This window comes from Strix uralensis, chromosome 20, assembly GCF_047716275.1.
Source record: "Strix uralensis isolate ZFMK-TIS-50842 chromosome 20, bStrUra1, whole genome shotgun sequence".
NCBI lineage: Eukaryota > Metazoa > Chordata > Aves > Strigiformes > Strigidae > Strix > Strix uralensis.
Window position 1 is genome coordinate 9798135 of NC_133991.1, and position 10994 is coordinate 9809128.

Genomic DNA, 10994 nt, shown 5'->3' on the forward strand with positions numbered 1-10994 from the left:
CTGGGCACTTTACTGAGCAAACTGTAAGAAGTTACTGATGTTTTTTGAGCATACATTTATGAAATGAAGCCTATCTGTCTTGGCCAGCTCTTAAAAGTCTTACCTAGTTAGTTTGGTTCATTTTCAGTTTTGACTTTTTACTACTTTTTTTTTTTTTAAACGTGAGTGAAACTTCACTTCGTCATCAGTTCTTTGAGGTTACAAAGATAAGCATTTTATCTGGGAAGCTGTGGCCATAAAGCTGAAGTCTTATGTACTGTTTGTAACTTTGCACAGTTCCTCCTCATGAGACAAAAAAATACCACAAGGAAGAGACCATTTCATCAAATCTCAGGTTCCTTATTTTGAAAGAGGAAGGGTACCTTTGACTAGGTGAGACATTCATAAGAGATGTTTTGCTGAAGCCCTCTGTTTAAATGACTGCTTATAGCTCTTCCTTTAGGAGAAACTTTCCACTCGTACATAAGTGTGGACTTCCTTTGTACATAGTAAGCTTTTGGAAGAGATTCAGTCTGACAGACTAAAAAGTAAATGACTGCCCAAAATAATGATTTCAGACTGTTCCGTCTGAATAATTTGATTCTTTTTAGTACCTAGTTTTCTTGCAGGAATGATGAGATGAGCTGCCTTTTGTGTCTGCAAATGAAGCTATTATGTACAAAACAAATCATTAACATGCAATGTTGCATTCACACTCTTGTTTGCAAGAATATAATTCCAGTACTTGAGAACCTCTATTCAACCTAGAGTCTTGGCGGCCGCACTTGAAATTTCAGTATTGGTTATGCCATTCCTGCTGAATGCAACCGCTTCATTTGTCTCGATGCAGGTTGCCAGAGGTCCTGCAGCTGCCAGTACAGCTGTCACCCTGAAATCTTGCCTATTTGGCAGCTTGAACGTCTCATCAGTGTAACGTAGCCTTAGTCCAAATAGCCAACAGGCTAAATCCGTTCTCGTGAGTTGATGATCAGACATATCTCACAATGTTTGCACTCCCATCTCCTTTCAGTTTAATGTTGATCTCTGGCATTTTGGGCTTCATCGATACATTTACCAAACACTACAAGTAGAATTTTACTTCACTTTTTTTCTTCCCAGGTTCTCCGATACCACCATCTCAGTCTCCACAGTCACTTTTGATGGGAGCGAGGTTGCAGAGTGCTCCTACTCTCACAGATATTTACCAAAACAAGCAGAAACTCAGAAAGCAGCATTCAGACCCCGTATGCCCATCCTATGCGGGGTATGGATACAGTCATTCTCCACAACCAAGCAGGCCAGGTAGCCTGGGAACATCACCAACCAAACATATGGGATCGTCACCTAGGAGTTCAGACTGGCTCTTCAAAACTCCGTTACCAACGATCATTGGCTCTCCCACTAAGGTTTGTTAAGTTTGCCACTGTCAGTAAAACAGGAAGTGGTAACACACTGCCTGAAAGCATTCCCAAGAATATTTTGAGGTTCTGACTTTGGTTTTTGTATGTTCTTGGTCTTGATTCTTAAAGGCAACAGCTCCTTTCAAAATACCTAAAACTCAAGCATCCTCGAACTTGCTGGCCCTGGCTAATCGCCAGGGCTTGGTGGATACCCCGTTGCAGCCTAAAGACATCAGTGACCCAAGGGATTTCACACACTTCCACTCGCCCCAAGGAGGTGAAAAGCAGGCAGGAGAACAGCACAGTAAAACTACATTCGGCAGGTAGGCACTGTAGTGCTTAAAACCTGTAAAGTTGGGTGGGTAACTTGGCAGAAGTATGTACTTGCACACAGCAACTTAGAGGGGAAGAGCATGCAAAAAGCGAGGTGTGAGGAGATGCTGAGGTTTGGGGTGTACAACAGAAACATTTTGTACTGTGTATAAATATAGCATGGACTTCCTGCAGTGCTTTGTCTTGCTGTCTAGTTCCCTTTTGTTTTGATTATCTGAGTATGGAACTTCATTGCCTCTGTGAAGGCTGTTCAGTTTTTGTTTGAAAATCTATATGACAAGATTTGCAATATAAATTTTTAAGAGAAAAAGGTCTCTTTATGGTTAACTCTGTTTTAGTAGGTCCATGATGAGCAGTGAGGTTTCAAGCCTTTCTGTGCTTTTATTGAAGAATTCTCTATAATAAATACCAAGAATCTGAAAGTCATCCTTAGTTGCAGGTTAGATAGGAAGATCTTACTGAAGAACTTTGTTGTGAATTCATACGTTTTTCTGTCTAGGTCTGTTAGTACTGGGAAGCTATCGGATCAGCAGGTGAAGACTACCCTTGGTGGCCAGTTATACCAAGGCAGTACAGACAGCCTCAACACGGAGCGACCGATGGATACAGGTAAGGAGCAGACCGATACACCCGAGCTGTCTTTATGTGCAGGGTTGTTTATGAAGCACCAACTAGATACAGTTCTGTTTCCAACTTCGATAATTGGTTCTGACAATTTTCAGCCTCGGCACAGAAGTTTTTTTTAATCTTTAAGGGGATATGTTCCATTTCTTTAGCATAGCTTTATATAACTGAGACGGGAAAATATCTATTTCTGTGCTAAACACAGAAATATCTCAACTGCCTATACTGGCTAGAGGGGTTTGTATTTTTTGATTTGGTTTTATTTTCACTTTTAATACAATATTTGTGGCTGTTTCATTTCCTAATTCCACTTTGTTTTCATATGAAAGCCAGTTTATGTAATTCTGGGTCTTTTTTTTTTTTTTTTCCCCCTCCTCCCTCCCCCAGCTTGTCCCCTACCAGAAGTGGCCACCAGAACTTCTTGCCTTGTTTATGAGCAGATGGAAGGAGTTCTGCAGATAGGGCTGGTCTTTAGCCTCCAGACCTGTCATGGGCTGCCTTAGAATTTTCTGTTGTATCTTTTGCTGCAGGACAGGTGTTGCCCTCAGGCTCTCAGAGGGAGTCTCTGTTGCTCTTTTCTAGGCAAGAGTAAAGCAGGGAGAGAGATTAAAAGTAAAAAGATATGTGTAGACTGCATCTTGACTCTTTCTGTGTGCCGCCAAGGCTATCCACCCAGCTTGTTTTATTTGCTGTCAGAACTTCTAACTAGTCCAAGTCTTGGATCTACATCAAAGCACGTTGTGTTGCAGTGTTCCAATTTGCTGCATGTAATTACTTACTGGTATGATTATATGTAATAGGGACTAACTTGCTGAAATTTTCTCTTCCAGCTCCAGCGGGGGCCTATGGAATTGCAGTGGCACCTCCTTCCATGGGAGGCGGGGTGAGTTCTCGGGCTGTCATGTTTACTGTTGGGTCCCCTCCAAGCAGTGCCACCCCTCCTACCTGCACCCATATGGTCCTCAGAACAAGAACCACCTCAGGTAAGACTTTCCTGACAACTGTGGACTGTTCTCAGACGCAGTATTTAGGCTTGCCCACTTCTTGGGCCAGTAATCTGATTATTGCCTTGCCCTGTAGATCCTCTAGGCCATACAGTAAAAGTGCTCTGTAGAGATTAATGTCAGACAACATCTGCCTTTTCTCTCCTAAAGAGAGAGCCAGAGGCATGGATTTACAGTACAGCAGTGTGTAACCTCCTGTGTACACAGCTTTACTCTGCCACAGGGAGTGTAATAGACCTCTATGACAAAGGTGGAGAGGAAAAGTTAGATTTCTGATTCTGCATTTTTGCCTGCTGCTGTGCATTGTACCAGAAACAACACACAAGGGGTGCGAGCTGGCTGCAGTTCAGCATGTGTTGGCTGTGTTGCCTGATACCAAAGATCTCAAGGCCTTCCTCTGCTCAGGATGAGCAGGAGTCTGCAGCAGTGTGCTTTTGTGAACTGTGGCACAACCTTTGGTCTGTACTGTTGGACACTCTGCCTTGGAATCCTTGTCAGTCATTTCCTAGAATCTGTGTTACGAATCGTCACTGTTCCTTATGGTGTAGCCTTTGCATTCTCTACAGAGTGATGCAAGGAACAATGAGGAGAGCCTCCCAAGAGTGAATCTGTGATGACTACTGATTTGTCCTTTGCTGTCATCCGCAGCCCCAGCACTGCGAGATGGAACAACCTCTTAGACTGAACGTGTGTGTTGTTTTTCTTGTAGTTGGATCAAACAGTTCTGGAGGCTCTCTCTGCTCTACTAGTGGCCGTGTATATATGGGCTCTCCTCCTGGTATTTATATGGGTTCTTCTCCGCCGGGAGCTGAGGCAGCTCCGAGTCTGAAGTACATGCCTTATGGTACTTCGCCTCCCAGCTTAGAGGGCTTTATCACTTTTGAAGCTCCCGAATTGCCTGAGGAAACTTTAATGGAGGTATAGAAAAAATAATTTAATGTTTTATGACGTATAATGCTGCTAAAACAGAGACATGATAAAACCAGGACTGCTCAGTGCACTTTGTAGTTTCCTCTTCACTATCTCACATACTCCTTTTTAAGATCTTGAAAATATTCCTGTATCAATCGTGGCAGATTTCTCTTTGGTAATGATTCCTGGCATTTCATGTATTTGAATAGGTAACCAAAGGACCATATGACTGCTTTTGTTCACCAGAGCCTTCCAAAGAGGCCTCTGTTTTAATGCCAAGTCTCTGGACGTGGGTGCTGACAGTAGCAATATCCCTCTGGGCATTGTTTTTAACTGCTTCTTCACAGTCAGTGGATGACATTAAATCCTACTTGTGGGAAGACTGTCCTATATTTTTTAAAATGTGTGGAGGAGTGACACTTTAAAAACACAAATTGGGGTGGTCTTTCACCAGAATGCTATCCTTGGACTGTAAATTTCTCAAGACAGATTGCTGTTCTGTTTTCTCATTCACATCTTGCTGGAAGGTGTTTGGATCCCTATTGAATCTATATGTTATAACATGAATGTTTGACAGTGCACCGTATTCTTCCCACAGATAGAGTTTAAAATGTATTTAGACCTGCATTACTAATGAAAAGATTATAAATACTGCTAAGATGTATTTGATTAGTTTTGAAGGCTAACTTTTTTTTTCGAGCAGAAACTATGCATGTAGTGTCTGTTTTAGTCCTGAAGAAGCAGTGAGTTGTTAGCTCCAATTGAAGTTGTTCGGTTTAAATTGTAAATTTTGGCAACAGCCACCTTTTAACACAATGTAATTCTAGATCTAAGTGTAAATTAGAGTGAAGCAGATAAGTATGAAGCTTTAGATCAGTTCTGTTGTGGGTATCAAGTCTGTTATATAATAAAAGCCAAATGTTCCTCCTGGCTTCTCGTACAAGTGCCGAGCATACTTTTGAGTTGCTGATAATATAATAACAAGTAATATGTCCCACTTGTGATTCCTTTAGTTGCTCAGGTTTCAACAAACATAGCACTCCATGTCCCAATTCATTTGGCTTTGTTGAAAGACTCTTTAAGTATAAGCTACAGTATCTTGAAATCATTAACAAAGAGAGTGCAAGTTAGTATCTGTGATCTGCTCGGACCCATTTGGTTCTGTAGTCCCTAGTGCTGGCTCTACTACAATGGGATTTCTGCATAATATTGACATATCATCAAATCTTCAAATGATTAGCAAGAGATTTAAGTGCAGTTGTTTGCCTTATGGCTTACAGTCGTTAAATTGTTGTCGTCCTTCCTTCTGACAGAGAGAACATACAGATACACTGCGTCATCTAAACATGATGCTGACATTTACAGAATGTGTTCTGGATCTGACAGCAGTACGAGGAGGAAACCCAGACCTGTGTACTTCTGCAGTATCGCTGTACCAAATCCAAGAGAGCATAGTTGTTGATCAGATCAGCCAGCTAAGCAAAGAATGGGGGTAAGTATGCGGTCAAATAGTATCAAGAGAATTAGTGAATACTGAATACATTAAAAATGTATTCAGACTATGCCCTTTTTGTTGGGAGTGATTGTTTTACTGTATAGAATCTTTCATAGGAATAAGTTTTTAACAGCTGAAAGCAGATCAGAAGAGCAGAGATAGAGACACATTTGCTAGCAGACAAATAAAAAGACAGCGTTTTCCTGTCTGCCACGTAAGTTGGGGAAAGTGGGGAGGAGTTCAGGCTGGAGGTGCAGCAGTGCACTTCTAAGCTTGGAAATTTGTGTTCCACCTTCTGTCAGATCTGAGTCCTCATCCGTTCCTGTTGATCAGGCTGAAGCAGTAGCACTGAGGTGGAGGTTGGGAAGGGGGAAGGAGTGTCCAAATCTGACCTTTTTTTTCAGAAGAACCAATCAGCACTAATACAAAATCAAAACCAAAGAGAAATATGAGAAATCTGGAGTGGTTGGAAAGGGCATTTCCACTTCCTACCTTCTTCCTGAAAAAAACAACAAACACACACACCCCCCACCCCCCCAAAAACCCACAAAAAACCCCTGCAAAGTGTTTGCTTTTCACCACTGAGAATTCCAGAGTCATAGGAAATGACGCTGTGAGAAAAGTACACCCAGTCGCTTGTGGTAAGACATTGACCTCGGGCAGTTAGTCCCCACAAATAAGTGTTCCTTTTTAAAATGTCTACATTAAAGCAGTTTGTATTTGCTGCTGCAGCTACTAGATGAGCAGATGTACTCTCAACCCGTGACAGAGTGTTTGTGAAGGGAAGGGAGGGGTGGAGTTGCATTTTAAACATCTGTCTTCCTTTGCTGCTGCTGCTGGGTCCTGTGTGATTAAAAAGTGGTGTCTGCCCGTGGCTTGAATGTGTTCAAGAAAGGTGTTTTGATTCATAATTACTTTTTTTTCTTCTTCCTGCTCCCTAGACAAGTAGAGCAGCTGGTGTTGTATATGAAAGCTGCCCAGTTACTAGCGTCTTCTCTGCATCTTGCCAAAGCACAGGTCAAATCGGGGAAGCTGAACCCATCCACTGCTGTTAAGCAAGGTACATGCAACATAATCTTTGCTTTGCTTGTGAATTTTCTTTGTTGATACATCAGTCAAAAAGCTTAAGTTGCAACATTTGTTTTCTTCTGTATATGAGAATTGTAGATATGTACAATTGCACAATTCTGATAGTAAACAAAGATACAGCTGCAAACTGTTAAGAAATGGGCAGTTATTAACTTGAAATGGAAAATATTTGATACATAATTCACAGAAGTGGCAGAGTAAATAAACATTAGAAGCATAAGTTTGAAGAGACTGACTTTGCTAGTGCTGGGAAAAGCTGAACTTAGGCTATGTTGTTGGTTGTTTGTTTGGTTTTTTTTAATTTCTTCTTACTTTTCTTCCAGTTGTGAAAAGCCTCAATGAGAGATACAAATTCTGTATTGGCATGTGCAAGAAATTGACAGAAAAGCTGAATCGATTCTTTTCGGACAAGCAAAGGTTCATCGATGAAATCAACAGTGTAACTGCAGAGAAACTCATCTACAGCTGTGCTGTAGAAATGGTAGGTCACTCCTTTTACCTCATTGATAGGACATTGGGACAAATTGCTTCCTTCTCTCACCGACCTCTTCTACATAACCAGAAAATAGAATGAATGTTTCCAGAATTCTGTCCATGGCAATATTTGTTAGTCTTTCACTCTCTTTCCTGTCCTGCCTTAACTGTGGCTAAAGTTCCTGGCAGATACTGTTCCTCAGGGACATTTCCCCTACATCAGCACATTTGGTGCATAAACACTAAGAAAGAACTCTGAAGCCACACAACCCTGTGTGCTGAAGCTTCATCCACTAAGGCTTACCAAAGCATAGAAGCAACAGAAGTAGCTTCATCAGTCTACCAAGCCAATTTGAAGATCAGTCTGTCCATACAAAGCAAAACAGGAGCAAACATGTGGAAGCTTTTTCATGTAATTGATAAAATCTTTATCTGCCGTGGTGCAGATGCAGTAACCATACAGGAAACTTAACTGCTTTTTTGATGAGGTGGAAGTCTTTTAAATATAGGTGTCACACAAAAGCTACTGGCAAATATTGTGCTTAACCCCAATAATGGTGTAGTCATGCACAATTAATTTGTCTTCTTTACAAGAGAATGTAGGTATAAGAACAAGCAGATTTATTCATATGTTGTTGTAACACGTGTAAACACAGAAGATCAAAAAGTGCTTTTATAGCTTATATGTGCAGAATATCCTTAGTTAATACAGCACAGGTGCTATATTCTCTCAGACTTCGTTTTTGTTGTCTTACAGTTATAAAAACGGATCAGCTAAATGAAGGCTCAAAAATAGTTTCTTAATGACACTTATATACCATTCATTTTGATTTTTCAATTCATTATTTGCCTAATGCAGTTTATGTAACTGAATCTCCTGAATGACTCCAGGTTCAATCGGCAGCTCTGGATGAGATGTTTCAGCAAACTGAAGATATTACATATCGATACCATAAAGCAGCCTTGCTGCTGGAAGGACTGACTAAAATACTGCAAGACCCTGCAGATATAGAAAATGTACACAAGTGTAAGTTTACGTTGAATAATGAAAATCTGGAAAATTACATGGAATTAATGCATCATAAAATAACACTGATGTCATTACCTATTTTTTACCTCTCTCTGCAGATAAATCTAGCATTGAGCGAAGGCTTTCTGCACTTTGCTATAGCACAGTGGCTGTATATGAGCAGTAGGGATATCCCGAGGACCAGATGGTGTGAACATAAGGGACCACATCAGTGATACTGCACTTTTTTCACTACAGCTTAATTGTTGTCCTTGGTCTGCCCCGTGTGGAAGATGATTCTTACAGTTCTGTGGTGACTACCAAAGAAACAGCAGCATATTCAAAGAGGAGAAATTCCAAAAGTACACTTGCCTTACTGATCCAGCAGCTCCTTTTTCTTCCTAGCAACAGAATTTAAAAGAATCTCTCTTCACATTTCAAACTGATCCTTGTACATGTGCTTTGAACTCGAATGATCAGGGTTTGGGTTTTATTTTTTCCCCTCATGAGGTTTATAAAGAGTGGATCCTTCTGCATCAGGTACAAAAGGACATTTTGCTCAGAAGATTCCCTCAAAAGTTTGTGAAAAATATTTTTAAGTTGCCAGTAAAATGTGGCAGAGTGAATTTGGGAAACCCTGAACATGTGCAGGTGCTGTTTGAAGCTCTCGGGGCTAAGCTGGCTTGCATTGGAGCTCACGTGTTGTAAACAGGGCTCAGCTTGTCTTAAGAAGGGATGGCGAGAAGGCGCCTTTTACACGGGGGAAAGGTGGTGAGGGAAGAAATTGCTCTCCATCTGTGCGAAATCCCCAGTGGGCTTTCAGCTGATGTGGATACAGTTTGATGATCTTCTTCCAAAATATTTTGTTTTGCACTAATTTACTAAAGCAACTGTATATTCATTTTTGAAGAACTATATAAAAACAAATTAGAGAAAGAAGGCACAATGGACTTGGCTGAATTTCATTTCAGTGTACATAAAATTCTTTTCAGAATTTCAAATGTAGCTTCTAGAAGACTTTCAAACAAACTGTAAAAACTTGTATTCATGTGAACCTTTCCATTTTATACCTATTTGTCTAATACTTGAGTAACTACTGCTCTGGACTTTCTCAGTAATAGCAATGTTGAGTTCCTGGTTGTTTGCTTTTTATAGAGATTTGGTTGCATCTTTTGTTGTGCATGCGATATGTGCATTAATGCCTGCAGTCTCTAGGGGTGTAATGACAGTTCTCTGTAGTTTGTTTCTTGGGCAGTATTACAACAAATACTGTAAACTGAAAGGTTCTGCAAGGAACCATGCAAAACCAGAAAATAATGTTGGGGTTTGAGATGCTGATAAATTGATGTAGAATACCTACATACAGCGTGTGAAAGATAAGGATGATTCTGTGTGCATTTTGGGGGAGAGGTGGGAAGCTTCATTTAGCCTTATAGGCATTATCATTTCAAGCATCCCATGAGACCATCAGGACAGCGATTTGCAGAGTATTTAGGCAGATCAGCTTCTCTGGAAATGGTTCCTACACTTTATTTTTGGGACTTTTTTTGTTACTCAACTGCTTGAATACTTGAATAAACCATTCTCCAGGACAAAATCATTTTAATCCTCTTAAAACACAGTGGTCTGAACTATTTGACAAAGTTGTACAGGGCTTACACATCAAAATATTATTTCAGTGTTCGGATAACCATGTGTTCCTTTACTTTGACAGAGTAATGTACTTTTTACCTTATTTATCTGTATGAAATTCCAACAGTTAATTTGAAAGTGTTTGTTTATATAATGTTTGTATTTTTAGGTCTTTAATACGGTGTTTCTACCTCTCCTTTGTAATTGCATGCGTTATTCTTGAAACTAGGTAATAACTCACTGAACTGTTGCGTAATAGCCTTTTTATTATGGCCTGTATAAATGTATATTAAGGTAAAAATAAATACTGACACTAGAAGTGTTTCTATGGTAAAACCGAGTTTCTGTGTCTCAATGGTGTTAACTTCAAAAAACCAGTCTGTACTTGGCCACTTAAGCCAGTTGCTGAATGTTCCCCTCAGCAGTTGGACATGCCACCAGGGCAGGATGGGGCAACCTGAGTGAGTGCCTTATCTCTGGCACAGTGTGTCCTCGAGTTTGTTCTCCCTTGCTTTAGGAAAACAATTCACCCTGGTTTTTTTTATTTTTTTAAACTTGGATTTGAAAACAAATATGCTAAGTAGGTTCCTGGGTAACAGCTGTATGTTCTTTCAACAAGGTGCTTATTTGTTGCCTCTAGTAAAGAGGAGCTGTCTGGGCTGCCAAAACAGCATATACAGACCGAATTGACAAAAACTGGCAGTTAAGTTACAATTTCTGTCCAAACTTTACGAAAAACAGGCTTTGTCCATCTTGTAGCTACTATCCTCTCCCCGACTGAGGTGTGCTGTGGTAGCTGGTATGTGGCTGTTGTATTTCTTAGTTGTACTATCAAATTTTTCCCAATTTATTATTTAAAAACCCCTGCAGTTGTGACTGGCACGTAAAGAGGATGAGGAAGGAGTGAGCATGGAATGCTAATGATATGTCTGAGCACAAATCTCGGAACAAAGCAAAAGCCTTAATGCACAAGTCTAGGAGATAGGCCACTTTTCCCAGGAACTCACTGTTTTTTGTTGGTTTTCTTTTTTTTCCTCAGGATT

The 10994-nt window shown here is 40.4% G+C and overlaps 1 protein-coding gene across 2 annotated transcripts in view; it reads left to right on the forward strand.

The window, feature by feature from the left end:
• Positions 1 to 10287, forward strand: part of ULK2 (unc-51 like autophagy activating kinase 2) — a 41421-nt gene extending 31134 nt beyond the window's left edge. For both annotated transcript variants that reach the window (XM_074890616.1, XM_074890617.1), the window contains exons 19-28: positions 1099 to 1385; positions 1509 to 1702; positions 2212 to 2321; positions 3167 to 3319; positions 4050 to 4258; positions 5566 to 5744; positions 6689 to 6807; positions 7160 to 7317; positions 8202 to 8337; positions 8439 to 10287. In XM_074890616.1, the coding sequence (XP_074746717.1) occupies positions 1099 to 1385; positions 1509 to 1702; positions 2212 to 2321; positions 3167 to 3319; positions 4050 to 4258; positions 5566 to 5744; positions 6689 to 6807; positions 7160 to 7317; positions 8202 to 8337; positions 8439 to 8506 (1613 nt within the window). In that variant the 3' untranslated portion in view covers positions 8507 to 10287. The remainder of the gene's footprint in view (positions 1 to 1098; positions 1386 to 1508; positions 1703 to 2211; positions 2322 to 3166; positions 3320 to 4049; positions 4259 to 5565; positions 5745 to 6688; positions 6808 to 7159; positions 7318 to 8201; positions 8338 to 8438) is intronic.
• Positions 10288 to 10994: the final 707 nt, after the last annotated feature.